The sequence below is a fragment of the Mauremys mutica genome, chromosome 7 (assembly GCF_020497125.1).
Source record: "Mauremys mutica isolate MM-2020 ecotype Southern chromosome 7, ASM2049712v1, whole genome shotgun sequence".
In the NCBI taxonomy this organism is placed as follows: domain Eukaryota; kingdom Metazoa; phylum Chordata; order Testudines; family Geoemydidae; genus Mauremys; species Mauremys mutica.
In genome coordinates this window covers 51,303,300-51,324,520 of record NC_059078.1, presented here as the reverse complement: position 1 = coordinate 51,324,520, position 21,221 = coordinate 51,303,300, and the positions used below count along the sequence as shown (strand labels likewise).

Sequence of the window (21,221 nt, the reverse complement as noted above, 5' to 3'; positions counted from 1 at the left end):
CGGCTTGCCCCTGTCCTGCTTTGAGCAGGGGGTTGGACTAGATGACCTCCTGAGGTCCCTTCCAACCCTGAGATTCTATGAGATTCTATGATTCTAGGTGGGAACCTCAAGCTCTGGGACTTGGTTCCCCTGCTGCGGCCCCTCTCTGGGCACCACTGGGATACCACTGGCATTTGAGGGACCTGCCCTAGAAAGTGGAGGGTGTGTGTGGTCCAACAGCACCCTGGCACCCAGCTTTGTTCAGCGCTGTGTTGCCACGGCTCCTGCCCTCAATCTCAGGGCAAGCCCTGGGGCCAGGCCAGGCTGGAAGAACTGGCCATGGATACTGAATTCCTCTCTGCCCCAGAGGGTACCCCTCCACCCCCAGGGCAGGGCTGGGATAGGGGGTGGGACAGCGGAAGGGACGCCCGGTCCCTGAGCCTGCAGAGCCATGAACCCGGCTGCGCAGGCAGGCAACTCCTGCCAGGGTTGTGTGTGAGAGGTCATGCCCTGTGCCTCAGGGCCCTACCCCACACAGCCCTGGATCCTAGCCCACAGTGTGGGCAGAGAGCTTTCCAGCACCAGGGCGTGCCCCGCTGGTGCCAGCCCCTATGGCTACATCCCTAGCCACTGGGCCCAGAGAGCACCAGCAGCCGTGTGGGGCACTGAGCTTAGAACCAGGACAAACAATTCCAATATCCCCAGACAGTCACAGGATGCTCCGAGGCCCTGGCTCCATGCAGACCCCGGGTGGCACTGGGAGGGAGGGTTGCCAGCAGTCCTGCGCCCTGCTGAGGACATAGCATGACAGCCAGGCCCAGCTGTCCCTGCGCCGGGTGGGAGCCGAATTTCCATCCACCCCTTGGACAAGCCCCCATGAAATCAGGACAAAGAGCCCGAATTCCAAAGCTTCCCCCAAACCAAAACTTTGTGATTCAAGCCCCAGAACTTGTTGGTTTTGACAGTTCCTTTGTATTAAAATAGTTGCTGTGTCTCTTCGCTACACAATAAATATCAGGTAGAATATCAGGTAGTGGTCAGCATCCCTGTCCCAACACGCCAAGTAGGCAATGCCAATGGGAGCCCAGCTGGGTGCTGGTGCCGACTCCGATCATGTCGCCACAGCCCCCTGACGTGCTGCCCAGCCCAGGTCTCCCTGGCCAGTTCTGACTGCGTTCCTGGTGCCACACGGGTGGATAGCACCCCCTAGCATGCGGCAGCTGCTTCACCCTCCTCCCCACTAGAGGCCAGCTCGTCCTCGCAACCAGGCACTGATGGGCTGGACAGGCCAGGCTCCAGGTTGACATAGGTGATGTTCAGGTTGATGTAGTGCTCGCCCTTCAGGGAGGCCATGATGCACTCCACCTCCCCGATCAGGGTGGAGAAGGTGGGGCGCTCCTCGGGGCTCGGAGCCCAGCAGCTCAGCATCACTGAGTACCTGCCCCAAAGAGAGGGCCCATTAGAGTCAGGACAGGCCCAGGAGCAGGGAGCTCAGCCGGACACCAGCACCAGACCACCTCCTGCTCCCCCACCTGATCCCCACATGCCAAACCATCCCAAATTCCCCTGCTGGGCCCCCTGCACCCCGCAACCCCCTGCACCAGGAAAGGGGAGCCCAAAGGGAGTGTCCTGCGTGAGGGGATGAGGAGGATTTCGGGGGCGCTGACCAGGCACTGCTCACTGGGAGCTGGTAGGCAGGAGTTTGGGAGCTGGGATATGTGGGGTTGATGTGGGGGACACAGGAGGGAGCGGGGTTGTGGGGGCAGAAGGTCCCCAAGGGGCCCTGAGCCACCCCCCGCACCCCGCGAGGAAGAGGGCACAGCACTCACAGCGAGTTCGGGCAGTACTCAGGCTGCGGCAGGCGCCGGCCACTCAGCAGGTAGTGCGTTATGTCGTAGGGATCCACCTCGGGGTACGGTGGGGCCCCACGTGTCAGCAGCTCCCACAGGAGGACTCCGAAGGACCACTGTGCCGGAGAGAATGGGGGTTATTCCAGCAGCACCATGTGTGCGGCCCCCTGGAGTCTCCCACTGCACATGTGGGCACTGCCTGAGGGGACCCAGCCCGGGGGCCTGGCCTGGGCAGTGCCCGCAGTGGCAGGCATGGGAGAATCTGCCCCATCAGGTCTCTGGTCTCCACCAGGGAGGGGAAAGCTTAATCCCCGCTCCTCCCCCAACTCTTTACCTCTGGCTACCTGACCTGCCCACCTGCCGGAGAGCAATATTTTGAGACCCCACGTAGGCCCAGTATGGGCCAGCAAGGACACGGACCTGCCTGGGTCAGCGACGTCAGGAGTGGTGTCTGCTGGAGTGCTCTGACCCCCGGGCCGTGTTCTGACCCCTGGGCCGCACTCTCCCTGGGCCACACTGACCCCCAGGCCGCGCTCTCCCCATGCTGGTCTCTGACCCCTGGGGACGGGCTCTACCTGGGCTGCGCTCTCCCCTCCTTTGCACAGCGATGGGAATGACAAGTGGTAGGAGATGCCCAGACCCCCGTTGTGCAGCCAAGGAAGCTCAGCTGGAGGCCAAGTGCTCAGCGAGTGCTGCTCTGTGCCAGTCACGCTGGCTGGCAGGGCTCTGCCCACTGCCAGCTGACACAGCACAGCCAGCGCAGGTGGCAGGCTGCTGGGAAAGGGCAAGCCACACGTAATAGGTCTAAACTTCCAAAGCCCCATATGCCAAGGGAGGCAAGTGACACCGTGTGCAGACCAGCCACTAACCCTGGCTCCGTCAGCCATGTGCCCAGGGTGCCCGGTGGGGGGCAGGGTCCAGCCGGGGTGGGAGCTGGCATGAAGAGAAGAGCAAAGCACTTTCCTGGACTTGGAGCGGCTGGGAGCCACATAGGGCCATTCTGCAGTCACTTGCCATAGCCACCCAGCTCCTGGGCGCCCCCCGGTGGGCGTGGCATGGGCACAGGCAATGCACTAGCCCCACACACAGCCCACCCCGCACTCACCACGTCCGACTTGGTGGTGAATTTCTGGATCTGCAGGCTCTCGAGCGCCATCCACTTGACGGGCAGCTTGGCCTGGCGGTGCTGCCGGATACTGTAATACTCCCTATCAAAGACATCCCGGGCCAGGCCGAAATCCGCCACCTTCACTGTGAATGTCTGGTCCAACCTGCAAGGCACAGACAGGGCTGGGGGCAGAGTGGGAGGAGGACCAGGCTGGTCCCCACCGCCCCGGGGAATGCCAGCTGAACTGGTGGCACCGCTCCAGGAGCCTGGCATTCGGAGCCGCTTATCTCCAGCCCCCAGACATCTGGGCCCAAAGCCATGGGCGGGCATTCAGTGGCCACTGGCACACAGGCTGGCAGGTCTCAGTGCAGCCCCCAGGGCCACGCGTCCACCCTCCCAGCTGGCAAAGTAACTGCTCCTGGGCCATGAACCCCATCCTTGTAATAGCAGGGTTCCTTCTGAGGTGGTTTGACTAACACTCGCCCTGCTGCTGCCCAGGCTCAGCCAGCACCAAGCGAGCATGCCAGGTCCCGGTACCTACCAGCCCCAGGCTCAGCTGGCACTGAAGGGACATGCCAGGCCCTGGTACTCACCAGCTCTGGGCTCAGCTGGCACAGACAAGGCCTGCCAGGCCCTGGTACCCACCATTCCCGGGCTCAGTCAGAACAGAGGGGGCAGTGACAGGCCCCAGTATCCACCAGCCCAGGCTCAGCCAGCACAGACTGGGCAATGCCAGGCCCCGGTATCCACCAGCCCCGGGCTCAGCAGGCACAGAAGGGGCAGTGCCAGGCCCTGGTACCCACCAGACCAAGGCTAAGTGAGCACAGAGGGGGCAGTGCCAGGCCCTGATACCCACCAGACCCTGGTTCAGCTGGCACAGAGGGTGCATTCCAGGCCCAGTTACCCATCAGCCGCAGCCTCAGTTGGCATAGAGGGGGCGTGCCAGGCCCTGGTACCCACCAGGCCCTGGTCTGAGTTGGCACAGAGGGGGCAGTCCCAGAGCCTTGTATCAACCAGTCCCAGGCTCAGCTAGCACAGAGGGGACAGTGCCAGGCCCCAGGACCCACCAGCCCTGGGCTCAGCTGGCACAGAGGTTGCATGCCAGGCCCCATAACCCTCCATCCCCATCAGCCAGCCCTGGGCTCGCCGGCGGCACTCAGAGGAACGAGTGCCATGGCTTGGCCAGCATGGCCAGCATGGCCAGCGTGCCTGGCCAAAGTGTCCCACTGGGAAGCGACTTGCAGTGAAGAGGATGCTGAGGAGTGTGCCAGTGAGTGCTCCAGGCTAGCGAGGCATCCCCAGCATCCCGCATCCGGGCACGAAGGCACCAGACACATGCCCGCCACACTCACATGCAGTTCCTGGCGGCCAGGTCCCTGTGCACAAATTTCATGTGGGCCAGATAGTCCATGCCCTGCGCCACCTGCAGCCCGAAGCCTATCAGATCCTTCACCGTCGGGTTCTGGGGAGACAGGAGCAGGGAGACATGCATCCCCGTCCCTCATGCCTGGGCACAGCCCAGCCCCTACCTGGCACTGCCACGGCTGGAGCCCTGTGACCACCAGCTCCCCCAGCCACCCTGCATCTGGAGCCAGGAGACTGGGGCAGAGCGCCAGGTGGGGTAATGCCCACGGCTGGCTGTCAGGAGACCTGGCTAGAACGCTGCTTGGAGGGTCTCCACGGCAACCCCTACAGGACACAGGCGTGGGGCACAGGAGCATGGCCCTCTGCTGAGCCTGCCCCTGGCCACAGCTGGGGGCTGGCATGCGGCAGTGAGCTACCTGGGCAGAGTTGAGTAGGGGGCCCAGGAAGGGAATAGCTGGGGGCTGCAGGGCGGCATGGAGAGGCCGTGGCAGAGCCCTGGGGCTGGAAGGCAGCATGGAGGGGCAGTGGCAGAGATGGAGGGTTGGAGGGCAGCGTGGTGGGGCAGTGGTAGAGTGGGGGAGAGGGGAATAGCTGAGGGTGGGGAGACTGGAGTATGGTGTGGATGGGCAGCAGTAGAGCTGGGGGGCTGCAGGGGAATAGCTGGCAGGCTGGAGGGCGGCATGGAGGGGCAGTGGCAGAGCAGGGGGGCTGGAGGACAGTGCAAAGGGGCAGTGGCAGAGCTGTGAGAGGAGAATGCAGGGCACCCTCTGCTAGCCAGGTGAGCCCCTCGCCTTCCCAGTGCGAAGTGGCCCTGCCGGCCAGCTAGCCTGGAGAGAACAACGTGAGGATAGGGGCGGGACTCGACCCTAGCACCCTCAGGACCCAATGCCCTGGTTCCTGGTCTCCTGGGAGCCAGGGGAACTGGGTGGCTGGCTGGTGGGAGGGGCAGACAGGCTCTGCTGGGTGTCCATCAGCCCTCATCTCACATTCCTGCCCATTCAGCAGGCAGCACAACCCCCGACCCCAGACCCAGGCACCCCCTGCCCCACTGGGACCCTGGGATCCGGAACGCCCCCTGTTCCCTGCAGCAGCTTCAGCCTAGCTGACAGGTCTGGCAGCTCTTGGAAACCCAATGGCCACAGTGCTGCCTGGCCGCAGGGCACCTGGGCCGGTGCAGAGAGCATGGGCTGGTAAAAACAAAGGAATGTCCTTCCACGGGCAGAGAATATAAAAGGCCCTGAAAACTCCTCCATCTGATCTCCAGTCCTGCTTCTTGCCTATGGAGGAACCTTGCTGCAAACTGAAGCTCTGAACAAAGGACTGAATGACCCATCCAGCTGTTGATGTACGCCAGAGACTTGATTTGAACCTGCAGTTTATTCCACCACTGCTGCAAGCCTGAACCAAGAACTTTGCCATTACTGTATGTAGTTAATTCCATTTAACCAATTTTAGCTCTCACCTATATCTTTTTCCTTTTATGAATAAACCTTTAGATTTGCGATTCTAAAGGATTGGCAACAGCACGATTTGTGGGTAAGATCTGATTTGTATATTCACCTGGGTCTGGGGCTTGGTCCTTTGGGACCGGGAGAACCTTTTTTCTTTTACTGGGGTATTGGTTTTCATAACCATTCATCCCCATAAGGAGCAACACTCAGTGATGAGCTGCCAAATTTTTAACAATGGGTTCCCTCCTCCCTCCAAAATTTTAACAACGGGTTCCCTCCTTCCCCCCCCCCCTCCGTGGGGGGGGGTCGTGCCCCATCCAACCCCTCATGTTCCTTAACACACACACTCCGAGACCCCTGACCCATCCCCCCCTTCCCTGCCCCCTGACTGCCCCTTGCCGCCCCACCCAACCCCTCCTCTCATTCTCAATGGCCCCCCAGAACCCCTACCCCATACAACTACCCCTTCTCTCTGTCCCTGAGTGCCCCCACCACCTCATCCAACCCTGCTCTTTCCTGACTGCTCCCCGGGACCCTTGACCCCATTCAATCCCCCTGTTCCCTACCCTCTGACTGCCCTGACCCCTATCCACCCCCCCACAACCCACCCCCTCCCTGCCCCCTTACCACACTTCCTGGGGACCGGGTCCACTCTGCCAGGACCACGACCAGCACCGGGGCCCGACTCGCCGGGCCGCTCGGGCCGACTCCCCAGGCCGGGCCGGCACCGGGGCCGAGCCGCTCGGGCCGACTCCCCGGGCCGGGCCGGCACCGGGGCCGAGCCGCTCGGGCCGACTCCCCGGGCCGGGCCGGCACCGGGGCCGAGCCGCTCGGGCCGACTCCCCGGGCCGGCACCGGGGCCCGGCCGCTCGGCGGCAGCCGCGGGCCCGACTCCCCGGGCCGGCGCTGGGCTGGAGGGAGCCGCGGTCTGGGACCGGGAGCTGCTGAGCCAGCCGCACCTCCCCTCCCCCTCCGCGCCCCAGCTTACCTGCTGGCTGCCTCCATGCTGCTTGTTCAGGCTTCCCGCGAACATCTGATTCGCGGGAAGCAGGGGAGGGGGAGGAGAAGGGGGCGGAGCAGGAGAGGAGTGGGCGGGAACTTTTGTTAAATTTAGCAGCCCTTAACAAGCGGTTCTAAAATGGCTGCTAAATTTAACAACGGGTTCGCCCGAACCCGTGCGAACCCGCTGCAGCTCACCCCTGGCAACGCTGGTGGTGATACAAGGGAACTGGAGTATCTGAGGGAATTGCTTGTATGACTTCTGGCTAGCCATTTGTCCCCTTAACAAGTGGCATTGGTGGTGATACTGGGAAACTGGAGTGTCTAGGGCTTGTATGACTTATGGTTAGCCAGTCGGCTAAAACCAAAGTCCTCTCTGTCTGTCTGGTTTGGTGTGCCTAAAGGTGGAAAAACCCAGGGGTGAAAGTAACTTAAAAGATTTACCAGTATGCCGGAGTCCTGAGCGGGGCATGGCCTCAGCCAGATGAGGGCGTGGCCTCAATCAGAAGAGGCGGGGCCTTTCAAGATTTAAAGGCCCTGGGGCTCCGGCTGTGGCTTGGAGCCCCAGGGCCTTTAAATCACCCCGGAGCTACCAGCTGCAGAGGTGGCTGGGAGGCCCAGGGCTCAGGGGTGAATTAAAGGGCCGGGGACTCCAGCCGCCGGGGAGCTCCGGGCCCTTTAAATCACTGCGGGAGCCCTGCCACCGCTACCTCCGGTGGCAGGGCTCAGGCTAGGGCTGGGGTAGTGGTGGCAGGGTTCCAGCGGTGATTTAAAGGGCCCAGGGCTCCAGCCACTGCAGGGAGCCCTGGACTGGACCAGCTTCTCCGTGGGTGATTTAAAGGCCCCAGGGCTCCGGCAGCCAGGCTCGGGTGGGGATTTAAAGGGCCTGGTGCTCCTGCCACTGCGGGGAGCCCCAGGCCCTTTAAAGTGCTGCCGGAGCTCCAGCAGCGGGGCTCAGGCGGTGCTTTAAAGGGCCTGGGTCTCCCCACAGGGGCCGGAGCTCCATGACCTTTAAATCCCCGCCCAAGCCCGGCTGCCAGAGCTCCAGCGGTGATTTAAAGGGCCCAGGGCTCTCCGCAGCGGCTGGAGCCCTGGGCCCTTTAAATCACCCATGGAGAAGCCAGTCCAGTCCGGACTGTATTGGCTTACTTTCACCTCTGGAAAAACCCCAGCCTTGGTCTGTAACTGCCCTGCTCTAAGCAATTTGTCCTGAATTGGTACTCTCAGAAGTGTCCCACCAAGCACAGCATTGCTACAGGAGGTTACATGTTCTCCTCTAGGCTACAGGAAGGGAACCCCCAGCCAGGGTGACCCTGCCTTTGCCTGGCCCTTGAGCAGGGAGGGTGGCTGGCCTGTGCTTACCCGTTCCTTGGAGCGGATGAAGTGTCGGAGGTCTCCGTGCTTCATGTAGGGCAGCACGACCAGGGGCAATCCCTGGCGTGGCAGGCAGACACCCACCAGCGACAGGACATGGGGGTGATGGAAGCTCTTCATGAGAATCCCCTCCTTCAGGAACTCCTCCACCTCCTCCACGTCGGTGATTCCTGGGACCGAGCACAGCCTTGAGGCTGGGGCACCAACCAGCCCGGGAGCTGCAGTGCAGGGACAGGCCCCAGGGGATGGGGCAACCTGGGCTGTCGGAGCCCAGCAAGGAGCAGCAGAGGGCACGGGAGAGCAGTGGCTACATCACAGAGGGGTTACGCCCATGCCATGGGACACCACACCCAGCCACCAGACAGGCACAGCAGGGGCTGGGCACACACACACTTCCTAGCCCCCGGCATTGGCAGCTGCGCAGAGGGAAGGCCTGAAAATGCCCAGGAGTCAGGCATAGCCATTAGCCAGATAGGTGAGGTTCCCACTCTAATCACCTCGTGTTCCTTGGCCCATAGCCTGGCATGAGTGAAGGACCAGCGCAGGAAGCAGGTGGGGCTCGGAGGGACCCCAGGGAGGATGGGGATTTGGGACCCCCTAAAGCACGGCAAAGGCAGCCCCTGCGGGAGAGCAGGCCAGGAGCCAGAGGGAGGGGCACTCACGGTTCAGGGATTTGACAGCGCAGTGGATCTCCCTCTCTGACAGATCTCTGTATGTGCCGTGGTACACGCTCCCAAAATGCCCTGGCCGGGAAAACACAGGCACCCTGGAGAGAGCTGCCATGCAGCAAGGAACGCCCCGAGCTGCCTTTTGCTCCAGCCGGCCTGCCACAGGCAGGGCAAACATCTAGACTCCAAGGGGATGGGCTGGAAGATTGCTGCAGGGCCCAGATGGGCACCAGATACAGCAGAGGCTGTATTACTGTGAAGAGGCACCCCACATGTACTGGATACAGCCAAGGGAACATGGCCATGTTGGTGCTGCAGAGCCCCGATGGGCACCAGATACAGCCAAGGGGATGGGGCCATGTCAGCGCCTCAGGGCCTGGACAGGCACCGGATATGGTTAAGGGGACAGGGCCATGTCGGCACCTCAGGGCCTGGACAGGCACCAGATATGGTTAAGGGGACAGGGCCATGTCGGCGCCACAAGACCCAGACCAGCATCAGATACAGCCAAGGGGACGGGGCCATGTCGGTGCCACAGGGCCCAGACGGGCACCAGATACAGGGGCCGGGGCCATGTCGGCGCCATTGGGCCTGGACGGGAACCGTATATGGCTGAGGGGATGGGGCCATGTTGGCGTTGCAGGGCCCAGATAGGCACCAGATATGGCCTTGCCCTGCTGTGGGGCCTCCAGGCCAGCCCAACGGGGTCTCCCACAGGGCTGTTCTGCGCTGGGCCAGGTACTGCCCCTCATTGGGTTCAGAGAGGCAACCTACCTGAGCAACAGCCACCAGCTGCAGGCATGCACCTGGCACTCCGGGGAACGGGCTGATCTTGGTGCAGCCAAACTATACCGTGCTGCTCAGCCCGAGCCCTCAAGCCGTGGGCAGGGACCAGCTCCTCTGATGAGGGGAGCAGCCAGGGCTAGGCAGCGAGGCTGTGGCAGGCATGGACCGCCCCCCCGCCATGCCCAACCCCGCATGCCATGCCACAGATGAATGCCGTGCTGGATCAGCACCACATGGGGGCTCTCGTTAGTACTGAGCTTCTCTGGGGTGGGACCTTGACACAGAGGGAATGCCAGGTGGGCCCAGCCCGACCCAGCTATGGCTCAGCACTCATTGTGCCAGTCTGCATGTGCCAGGTGGGCCCAGCCAAGCTCAGCGCTCCTTGTGCCAGTCTGTATGTGCCACACAGGTCCAGCCTAACCCAACTACAGCTTGGCACTCACAGTGCCAGGCTGCGGGTGCCACGCAGACCCAGCACAACTATGGCTCAGTACTCCTGTGCCAGGCTGCAGATGCCACGCAGGCTCGACCCAGCCTCAGTTCAGTGTTCACTGGGCCACGCTGCTGGTGCCAGGTGGGCCCAGCGCTCACCTTTGCCGATAACCCGGTCCCGGTGTGTTAGCAGCCGCTCCTCTGGGATCAGGACATCCTTCACCTCCTCCAGCAGCTCAGGACGGAGGTTTTCGATGCAGCAGGACGGCATCCTCACAAGAGGCACAGCAGAGCCATCACTACTGCCCGTGTAGGAGGCATCTCGGAAGCGCCTGCTGCCAAAGCCACCACTGGGAGTGGCTGCTGGGGGCAGCACCGCCAGGAACCGGGCAGAGAGAGGAAAGTCACAGCAAGACCCTGGCAAAACCCTTCCCCTCCACTGGATCAGCCTGCATGCCCTGCTGCCTGCCCCCTGCTAGGGCAGAGGGAGGAACTGCCCCTCAGAACATCCCCAGGTCTCCCGATCAATGCCCACCAGCCTCGCGAGGGCCCCCAGGCATTGCAGTGCTGGGAGCTTGTGGGCAGGGGTCCCATGGCTGGCGAGGACCAGTCGGCAGGAGCTGCACACAGCCACGGCCAAGACCCGCCCACTGGGCCAGAATAGAAGGGAGCGGACTGACATGCTGGTGCAGCTCTAACACGGGCAGGGCTGCCCCACGCTGGCGGGGGAGGGAGTGGGGGCCAGGTGTCTGCTGCAAGGATGGTGACTCGGCCCTGCCCCATAGGCTGCAGGCACAGTGAGCAGTGCCCCCTGGCATGACAGTTCCTTACCCTGCACATCCCGGTAGTCCATGAAGGAGGGGAGCGGTGCAAAGCTGGGGGCATTCCCATTGGGATTCACCATCGTCTCCAAATTCTCGGTCCCTGAGGACATGGAACAAGAAGCCGTTCAGAGCCTCAAGAGCCAACACTGGCCTAGTGGCCTGGTCCACTTCTGCTGGGTACCACATATCCCACTGGCCACAGGCTTCGCTTAGCCCCCCTGCCACACTGAGAGGATGGGAGGCCCAGCCCCACTCAGCACCGGCACCCTAAGGACTGGTGCAGCATCAGTAACAATGGGGCGGGGGGGGGGGCAATTTCTTGGTGCCTAGATAGCAGGATGACAGGCACATTGCCTGTAATGCCAGAAGACACCTCCCCATGGTCGTGGGGCACAGTCCCATTCACCCAGGTAAGGCATATGACACCAAGCTTGGGGCCCAGAACGGGAGCGGATGCTGACAGAGCAGAGAGCGTGTGACACAATGTTCAGTGCCTGTGGGAATGGGGCCATGGCAGGCTCAGGGGTGTGACACCCTGTGTGGGGGAAGGGAATTACCCATCTCCTTCCTGCGTCTGTATTTCACCACCAGGAACGCCAGGAGGCAGCCGAACACGAAGGTGGTGATGATGCCCAAGAGGATGCCCGTCAGGGGGTCTGGGGAGATGGTGGCCACCACCAAGCCCAGGTACTGGCACGCACCATTCACACAGATCTGGGGAAGGACAGGGCAGGCAGTCAGTGCCTGGGCAGCCAGCAGGTGGAGAATGGGTCCCTAAGCCATCTGCAGGATTAGGGGACTTGCCCACCCCCAGCGCTGAACACCACCCCAGCTCTTATCTAGCACTTTCACCCAGCAATCTCGGTGTGCTCTGTCAAGGTCAGCACCGTTAGCCCTGTTTTGCAGAGGAGGAAACCGAGGCACGGGGCATGGCCGCGACTTGCCCAGATCTCCTGAATCCCAGCCCAGTGCTCTATGCGCCATGCCACTCTGCCTCTCTGAAGCATTAACACACTGTACTCCTGCAGCTGGCACTCCTGCCCAGGTTCTCCAGAGGGAGTGGGGCTGGCATGAAGGGAGCTCCACTCCACACAGGTCTCCTGGGTACCAAGGGATTCAGCGCCCAGGGCTGGTGGGACAACAGAGGGCCCAGAAGCAGGCAGCACATGTGGCACATGGCCAGCCCCGAACCACATTCCTCTGGCAGGATGGGCATCGTCACTTAATGGACCAGAGGACATTTCCCATCATTGGGCCCATGGGGCTACACCCCTCTGTTACAGGGATGCTCGGAGCATGCATGCCAGGTACCCTAGCCCCCATGCTCTGCCCTGTCCCAGCCCTGCCTGGCAGCACCCCTGCAAAGCCTGGCACCTACTCGTCTCAGCAGTGAGCACTGAGTGAGGCAGGTTGGGCAGGACATGGGCATCAAAGATGCCACCCCAGTACGTGCCATGTTGCAGAGACGCCAGAGGAAGGAGACTGACAGGGTCACCACGAGGGGTCAGCCGGCGGGGACCCCCCGGCCACCCCTTTACACGCAGGGCAGACAAGCAGCAGCTGGCACAGCCTGTGGCTGCATGCTGAGCTGGATGCTGCTTCCCCTGCCCTCCTCACTGTGTGCCAGGCAGCAGAACCAGGAGTGAAACCTAGCAGCTGGCTGGCAGTGGGGAAGTCGTTCCCCACAGGTCTGGTGCCCTCCAGAGGCCGGGAAAACCTTCCCCAGGCAGCTGCACTCAGGAAATGTTCAGCCCACATGTTCAGCCCCGAGTGCTGTCCAAAAAGGAAGGGCAGGGAGAGGGGGTGGCAGGCTGCAGGCCAGATCCCCCAGGGCAGAGGGCCAGTCTAGGCAGTGCTGCCACAGCTCCAAGCCAGCCCGAGTCTCCCTGGGCTCCATGCCAGCCAGGAAAAAAGGGGGGCAAAGCCCTGGGAGCCCTGCGTGAGCACTGTCCTCCCTCCAGCTCGGCTCTACCTGCACAGGGACTCCATCCAGGGGGAGGCTAAGGTTCCTGGGGATCCGGCAGGTCACTTCGTTCTTCAGCACGCTGGGATGGCAGTCCTGGCCCGCCACAGTCACGGTGATGCTCATGCAGCCCACCAGTGCGTCCAACCCGATTTGCTGCACACACAGCCACCGTCACAGGGATCCCCCAACCCTAACTAGAGAACTCCCCCACCTGAGCTGCCCCACCTCCCCGCCTCCCCCAGGATCTCCCTGATCTGAGCTGTCCCACCTTCCCCCGGAACGCTCCGGCCTCTCCCTGGAACTCCGCCCCCACCTGAGCCACCCTGCCTCTCCAAGGTTACCCCCACTCCCCGGCCTGAGCTGCTCTGCCTCCCTCAGGAACTACCTCACCTCCCCGGGAAACCCCCTGGCCTCTCCCAGGAACCATCCCACCTGAGCCCTCCCAGCTCCCCTGGGAACCCCCAGGCCCACCCCTCCCCAGGGTGCCGCACCACCCCAGCCTCAGCTCCAGCCTCTCGCCTTGACTCCCATCCCTTCACCCTAAACCAGTGCCCCGTCCTTCAGGGCCAGTCATTCATCCCCCTGCAGGCCCTCAGCCCGCTAGCCATGGCCCCGGGCCCTCCCCCACCAGCCATTGGCCCAGCCCCGGGCCCTCCCCCACCCTCTCCCACTGGTTATCCCTCCATGCCCTGGGCCCTCCCCTCTCCCATCCCCACCAGCCATCATCCCATGCCCTCGGCCCTCATCTCTCTGCCCCCCAGTTCTCTCTGGCACTCTTCTGGCCCCCAGCCCACCAATGCAGGCCTGGCCTGGCCCCCTCAGTCCCACTCCTTCCCAGGCCCCCTGCCTCCCGCAGCCCCCTCCGTACATGGATCTCGATCTCGTCGTCACCAGACTTGAGGTGGTACTTGTGGTCGTCGTGCTCAAAGGACAGGATCTGAGGCTTGGGGTAGTAGTGCAGGCGGAAAGCCCTGCGCCCAGGGGAGCCATCCAGCAGCACGGTCAGGTTGCCATGGGCGCTCTCCACCCTGTTAGCGAAGGGGTAGGCTGGGCTCTGGCACACCAGCTGCTCGGAAGAGCGCAGCCCCGTGCACACCTGAGGGGACACGGTGCGTTGGAAGGAGGGTACCCGGGAGCAGAGCTCACAGTGGGGAGGGGACCCGGTGCTCCCTGGACATGGCCTGGAACCAGTTCCCAGGCACGCCATCAGGCCCAGGCCCACGCCACCCTTTGCTCTGCTGGCTGCATGCTATGGACCCAGCCTGGGCCTCTTGCCATCCCTCCCGCCCCACCACAGGCACACTCCGTCTGCAGGGAACCTGAGGCTGCAGAACCAAGTTAACGCGCCCACCTTGGATAACTGGAGACCAGAGCCACCAGTGACATGAGTGTGTGAGCTCTCAGCCGCCTCCTGGCAAATGCACAACCCCCTGTGACTGGCACGGCCTGGGCCCAAGACCTCAGACTGGGACCCAGGGCCTGTGGGCCAGCACTGAGCAGAGCCCAGGGCTGGGTTAGCGTGGCTCGCATGCTGGGATTGGAGGGCACTGGCAGAGCTGGGCGGACACAGGGCAGGGCTAGCAGGGGCTGCGGGGTGGGATTGAAGGGAACTGACAGAGCTAGGGAGGAGCCCAGGGCTGGGCTAGCAGGGCTTATGGAGTGGGATTGGGGGGGAAATGGCAGAGTTCAGGGTGGCCCAGGGCTGGGCTAGCAGGGGCTGAGGGGCAGGATTGGGGGGCAGTGGCAGACTGAGTGGAATCTCCTACAGCGCCTGCCTGCACCAGGCCCGACCAGCGTTTCAAACCCATTTTTCTCTCCTCCTTCAGCACATCGTGCCCAGCTCCCTGACGGTGATCCCCTGGCCTCAGCCGGCCCTGGCCCACGATGCCGGCCCTGCCCCACCCCTCATACTCACCTTGGCCTCCGTCACCACGCTGGCATCCACAAACTGGATTCTGGGGTAATACACGGAGTCCAGGCTGGTGCCATGGATGGTGAGGGCCGAACCCCTGCAGAAGGTCACAAATCACTGCCATATGGATTGTGAAGCACAGCCCTGAGCCTGGGACCCCAGGGCCAGGGGAGACCTGGCCAGGGCACACTGGGGGCCTACAAACTGGGGGCAGCCCCTGGCCAGAGCATGCTGGGGACCTGAGGGCCGGCAGAACCCTGGATGGGATGCACTGGGGACCCACGGGCCGGACCAGCCTCCAGTGTTGGACGTGCTGGGGACCATGGGGCTGGGGGAACCCCTTACGGGATGTACTGGGGACCCACAGGCCGGGGGAACTCCGTACGGGATGCGCTGGGGACCCAGGGGAACCCCAGCTGGGGTATGCTGGCTAGATATGCTGCCCGGGGCATCTGGTGCCCACAAGGGGAGCTGTGCCCCCTGTTCCTAACCCCCCATGCTGTGAACTCCCACGTGTCATGGGCTTGCAGAAGGAGGCTGGGGTTGCCCATGGAATCAGGGGGCTGCCCCATCCCCAGCCTGGAGGGGGGACACCTTGGCTCTCAGGAGGGGGCCCTCAGCCTGGTGAAATGGGCCAGGATGCTGGGCACAGAGTGCTAGGCTCTTCACCGTCCCCTGCAGGGAGGAGGCCATGCAAGCTGGGGGTTGGGGAGGGAGGCTGTGATCCAGGGAGGTTGGAGAGTAGGGTTGGAGTGGTGGGGGGGTGACATTATTGACATGAACTGTGACCGTATAGATCATTGTTGCAATCACAGTTATATATTTGCAGTCAATATTGTACAAAGGTTGTCAAGTGAGGTGTCTATGAAAAAGGTTATGATTTGCTAGTTATGATTATGCTATCTGTAGGCATGTATCATTTTTGTATTTAAAGTATTGGCTCTATACTGTCTGTATTTCAAACTTGTGCTATGCTTCTGGGTGACACTCCAGACAATTTGGCATCAGCACTGCCTAGCCTGCTTGATGGCCCATTAAGGACCATCAGCTATACAAATGACCCATTGAGAGAAGGCAGATACACTTTGTGACTCATCAAGGTACGCGGGGACATGCCTATGGACAGAATTCTCAGTTTTTTCCACGCCTTGTGCTCGGTAGCTTGTTTTTGGAACAAAGGAAGCACAGGCCACATGGCAAGAGACTATAAAAGGCAGCTGCGTCTCCTCCATCTTGTCTTCAATCCTGCTTCTTACCTCTGGAGGTACTTTGCTACAAGCTGAAGCTCTGAACAAAGGCCTGAATGACCCTCCCAAGCTGTGGATTTACTCCAGAGACTTAATTTAAACCTGCAGTTTATTCCACCACTGCTACAAGCGTGAACCAAGAACTTTGTCATTACTGTATGTAATTGATTCCATTTAACCAATTTTAGCTCTCATCTATATTTCTTTCTTTTTATGAATAAACCTTTAGATTTTAGATTCTAAAGGATTGGCAACAGTGTGATTTGTGGGTAAGATCTGACTTGTAGATTGATCTGGGTCTGGGGCTTGGTCCTTTGGGATCAGGAGAACCTTTTTTCTTTTACTGGGGTATTGGTTTTCATAACCATTCATCCCCAAAAGGAGCAATGCTGATGGTGATACAAGGGAACTGGAGTATCTGAGGGAATTGCTTGTATGACTTCTGGCTAGCCAGTGGGGTAAAACTGAAGTCCTCTCTGTTTGGCTTGTTTGGCATGCCTTAATAGTAAAGGAACTACAGCTTTGGGCTGTGACTGTCCTGCTCTAAGGGCATGGCAGATGTAGAGCGCTTTGAGTTAAACCAGCCTTTGTAGAGCGCAGTAGGGGAAGCGCTACAGTCTGTCCACACTGACAGTTGCAAGCGCACTGGCATGGCCACATTAGCAGCTCTTGCAACGGCCACAGAGAGCAGTGCATTGTGGTAGCTATCCCAGCATGCAAGTGGCTGCAACGTGCTTTTCAAATGAGGGGGGTGGGGTGGAGTGTGACAGGGAGTGTGTTGTGTGTATGTGGGGGGAGAGAGAGTGGGTTTTTGGGGGGCTGAGAGCATGTCAGCATGCTGTCTTGTAAGTTCAGACAGCAACAGACCCTACCGCCCCCCTCACACACAGCATTCCACAATAATGGTTGCTTTGTCTCTGGCTGTCAATCGGAGCTTTCAAAGGGCATATTGGCGTGCCTGCAGTGATTCCAAAACAATGACAAGAGTCGCCACTTGACTTAAGGGGATTATGGGACATTTCCGGGGGCTGATCAGAGCGCAGTAATGCAACACCTCGTTCACACCGACGCCCGGGCGATTCAGCCAATGCACACCAAGTGTTAATCTTCTCGCCAAGGTGGAGTACCAGGAGTGCTCTAGCCGTGGAGTCAGAGCGCTCTACGTGCCTTGCCAGTGTGGACGGGTGGTGAGCTAGGGCGCCCGGGGCTGCTTTAATGCGCTCTAAATCACAAGTGTAGCCAAGCCCTAAGCAATTTGTCCTGAACTGATACTCTCAGTTGTGTCCCGCCAGAGGCCGCAACCCGCTGCGGGACATAGGGGGACTGTGACCTGCGGGGTTGGAGTGGGAGGGCTGTGACCAGAGGGACTGTGATCCAGAGGGGTTGGAGTGGGGGTGATGTGACCTGTGGGGTTGGAGTGGCTGTGATCGGGGAGATGGAGTGGGGGGCTGTGACTGGGGGGCTCCAGGGGTGGGGGGACCCTTGGCAACTCTATGCCCTCTGGGCACTCACTCGTAGGTGCAGTTGGGGGAGATGTCATGGAGGATGGGGTCTTGGCGGTACTGGAATGGCTCCGGGGCAGGGAACTGCTCCCCGTCTATCCACAGGGCCACGGGGACATCACCCAGGTTGCTGGCTGCAGGGCTGGTGCAGCGAATCTCGGTGGGGCTGGGAACAGAGGACAGCACAACATGGAGACAAACAGACCCCCAGCTGGGCTGCAGGCTGCCCCTCAACCCGCCCTGGCCCACATGCCCCCCGGTGACCCGCCCGGACCAGCATAGCTGACACCCCCACGCTGGCCATCCCATAGCTGGGAGCGTGCCTGGCCCCATCCGTGCCCCAACAGGCCCTGGCAGTCCTAGGGCAGGAGCTCCCCTAGAGGGCTCTGCCCCCCAGATGGGCCCCAGGCACTGCAGACAGACATGGGCTCTAACACACTGCAGAGTGTCTGTGGCACCAGACGCCATCCAAAGGACCCCAAATGGGTGTTTATGTGTAAATATGACCTCAGTGGAGCATGTACACACGTACGGAGCTGGCCGCACCCAGCCACGCCGATCCAGCCGCTAAGCCGCACTGACCCAGCCATGCCACACCACACCTGGCCACGCCAACCCAGCCATGCTGACCCAGCCACACCTGGCCATGCTGATCCAGCCACACCCAGCCACAGCAAACCAGCCACACCTGGAAGCACCAACTCAGTCACACCTGGCCATGCTGACCCAGCCACACTGATCCAGCCACACCTGGCCATGGGGAACCAGCCACACCTGGACACGCTGACCCAGCTGCAGTGACCCAGCCACACCTGGCTACACTGAACCAGACATACCAACTGAACCGCCCCCAGCTACGCTGACCCAGCCACACCAACCCGGCCGCACCGACCCAGCCACACCCGGCCACGCCAAACCAGCCGCACCCGGCCACGCCGATCCAGCCGCACTGACCCAGCCACACCCGGTCACACCTATCCAGTCACACCAGCCCAGCCGCACCCGGCCACGGCAGCCCAGCTGCACCAACCCAGTCACGTTGGGAGCAATTTCTCTAAGCAATTTGTCCTGAATTGATGCTCTCAGTTGTGTCCCCCAGAGGCAGCATCATTACAATGGCGTAGTCATGCTAGGATCCACAGAACCAGGTCAATTAAGCTTTGGATCAGAACCCCAAGCTATCCAAATTTGAATTTTGGGATTGAGAGTTTGGTTGGTTAAAGAGCAGTTGCAATGGGTGAGCATATGAGGGCCTTGACAAAAAAGCCCTGGAAGATTTGTGTTCAGAAAAGGGGATAAGCTTTGAAAAGAAAGCTACAAATCAAGAACTGAAAGCTCTGTTAATGGCCAGTGAGCAGAAGGCAGGAGCACAGTCCTTACCTGATGCTACAGAAGCTGCAGAAGCAATTAGAATGCAAAAGGCAGCAGATAAACTGCAACTTCATCATGAACAGAAACGCAGACATTTGATGGCTGGAAAAGAAAATAATGGCTGAATTAGAAAAAGAAGCTAAAAGAAAGAATGGCTGAATTGGAAAAAGAAGCTGCTGAAAGAGAGGAAAGGGCTTGTGGAAGGCAAATGGAACAACTGGCTGCTGAGGAGAGGGTTCAGCAGATGCAACAAGAAACTGCCAGACTTAAGCTCCAAGTCAAAAAAGCAATGGAAGAACAGCAGAAACTGTATCATCTTGAAAGTACAGTTTATAACAATGTTGGTATGTTGTATAACTCTGAGCAGTTGTCTAGGTGTAACTGAATGTACCCCAACACTGCCAACTTTTATGTATAAGGTGCATATGTATATGTCTATAAGGTGCCACAGGATTCTTTGCAACTTTTATGTAAATGCTGTTACTGTGAGTTCAGTAGAAGGTGACTCCATAAATTGTGCCAATGCTATGTATGGGAGTGGTAATGGAAAATTCATAGAGAGTGTAAACGTCAATGATAAAAGCTGTTTAGGGCAAATTATAGCTTCTAACATCACTCTTGTTAAAGCAGATCTTGTCAAAGAGGAAGATTACTTACCAAATCAGAGTGTGAATATTGTAGTCCTCTATGAGCTTACGGTAACCATGCCTTTAGCCAGAATCCACCTTGAATGGAATGGTGCTAAGCATGAAGTTATAGCTGGTGTAAGGAAGTTATTGCCTAAGGATCTTTTGATTGGGGGAAATATTAAAGCTTTGTTCAGTCCAGGTAACCAGTCACAGGAAAGGAATGATCTTAAACCTGTCTCTATTATGGGCAATGATTTGCCTGGGGAGGGTTTCTCCAAATGTTTGTCTGAGTAAAAGAGCTGTTTGTCTGTGAATGAAGTTTCTGAATGTCTGTCTAATGGCTCAGAAGTGAATCTGGAATTAGATCAAGCACAGAAAGAACTCATTGGTCAGGAAAATGTTTCTCAGGAGCAAATTAAAGCCCTAACTGAGGAAGGCAAGGAAAGTTTGAATGAGCCTAGGCAGCCTTGTGAGCTAATGGCTTTGTCTAATCAGCAGTTTGGGGAGGCAAAGATAGTGGAAAATGAGTGTCCCTATACCTTACCTGTGTGGAGAACTGTAACAGTAAAGGGAATGTGCCTGTGTCTGTCAGGGGTATTGACTTGCCTATGGAGGGAGCTACCCCGGTCTCCAAGCAGTTGTCTGTGAACAGCCCTGTGTGCTGGGACAAGGGAAATGAGATCCCGAGTTGTGTCTCCAGTTCTTTGTCCATGAAGCAGACAGAAGGTGCCTTTCAGCCTGTAATGGTTGAGTGTAGTGCTATTGTCTCAGAGTTGGTTCTGGATTCAACTAGAGCCCAGGAAGGAAATGGTCCTAAGTTTGTGTCTACTAGGGAGAATGGCACTGTAACTAGGTTGCATCCAGTTAGTGTCATGGCAAAATCCCAGAGACCAGACAATTCTGATGCTTGTATTTTGCCTGTTGCTAATGTGTGGCTGGAAAAGGGTGTAGCAACTTTGCCTGATCAGAGTAATATCCTAGCCAGGGCACGAGGAGAGCATAAAGGTGATTCAATTGTGTTGCCCACTGACAGTTTGGAACTTGCAACAAGGAGGAAATAATTCCTAAGCTTGCGTGTACTGAGCCTGGTAACCTGCATGTTGCCAGTGACTGTGACAAAAGTTGCAGAGGGAAAGAGAGTACCTGTAACCTTTTATCTAGTAAATCTATGAGTTTGCCTGAAAGGGGATTGTGTAGAAATCTGCCTGATGAGCCAAAGGTGATCCTGGATGTATGTGAAACCCAGGAAAGTGTTCCTTTAGAGCAGGGATCGGCAACCTTTCAGAAGTGGTGTGCCGAGTCTTCATTTATTCACTCTAATTTAAGGTTTTGCGTGCCAGTAATACATTTAAACGTTTTTAGAAGGTCTCTTTCTATAAGTCTATAATATATAACTAAACTATTGTTGTATGTAAAGTAAATAAGGTTTTTTAAATGTTTAAGAAGCTTCATTTAAAATTAAATTAAAATCCACAGCCCCCCAGACCAGTGGCCAGGACCCGGGCAGTGTGAGTGTCACTGAAAATCAGCTCGCGTGCCGCCTTTGGCACGCGTGCCATAGGTTGCCTACCCCTGCTTTAAAGCAAGCCCTAGGTGAAGAGGGTAAGGGCAGAATTTCTGTGAGGGGTGAATTGTTGCTTAGAGAAGCTCCTAGGGAAAGGAATCCTCATGGTAATCTGTGCAAGCAGTTTGCTGCAACTGATGGGTGTGGATATAATTTAATCAAAAAGGTTTCAGTTCCTAGCAGCCAGAAATGTT

The 21,221-nt window shown here is 59.2% G+C and overlaps 1 protein-coding gene across 3 annotated transcripts in view; it reads right to left on the bottom strand.

Annotated features, from left to right (window-relative positions):
- Window positions 1–934: 934 nt before the first annotated feature.
- MST1R (macrophage stimulating 1 receptor) overlaps window positions 935–21,221 on the bottom strand; it is a 65,542-nt gene continuing 45,255 nt past the window's right edge. For 2 of the 3 annotated variants that reach the window (XM_045024097.1, XM_045024098.1), the window contains exons 9-21: window positions 17,474–17,629; window positions 14,718–14,811; window positions 13,671–13,898; window positions 12,809–12,955; window positions 11,394–11,550; window positions 10,844–10,936; window positions 10,172–10,375; window positions 8,789–8,869; window positions 8,115–8,296; window positions 4,290–4,399; window positions 2,935–3,100; window positions 1,809–1,945; window positions 935–1,417 (exon numbers count right to left, since the gene is read on the bottom strand). In XM_045024097.1, the coding sequence (XP_044880032.1) occupies window positions 1,186–1,417; window positions 1,809–1,945; window positions 2,935–3,100; window positions 4,290–4,399; window positions 8,115–8,296; window positions 8,789–8,869; window positions 10,172–10,375; window positions 10,844–10,936; window positions 11,394–11,550; window positions 12,809–12,955; window positions 13,671–13,898; window positions 14,718–14,811; window positions 17,474–17,629 (1,987 nt within the window). In that variant the 3' untranslated portion in view covers window positions 935–1,185. The remainder of the gene's footprint in view (window positions 1,418–1,808; window positions 1,946–2,934; window positions 3,101–4,289; window positions 4,400–8,114; window positions 8,297–8,788; window positions 8,870–10,171; window positions 10,376–10,843; window positions 10,937–11,393; window positions 11,551–12,808; window positions 12,956–13,670; window positions 13,899–14,717; window positions 14,812–17,473; window positions 17,630–21,221) is intronic. The other variant, XM_045024099.1, reaches the window with a different exon arrangement.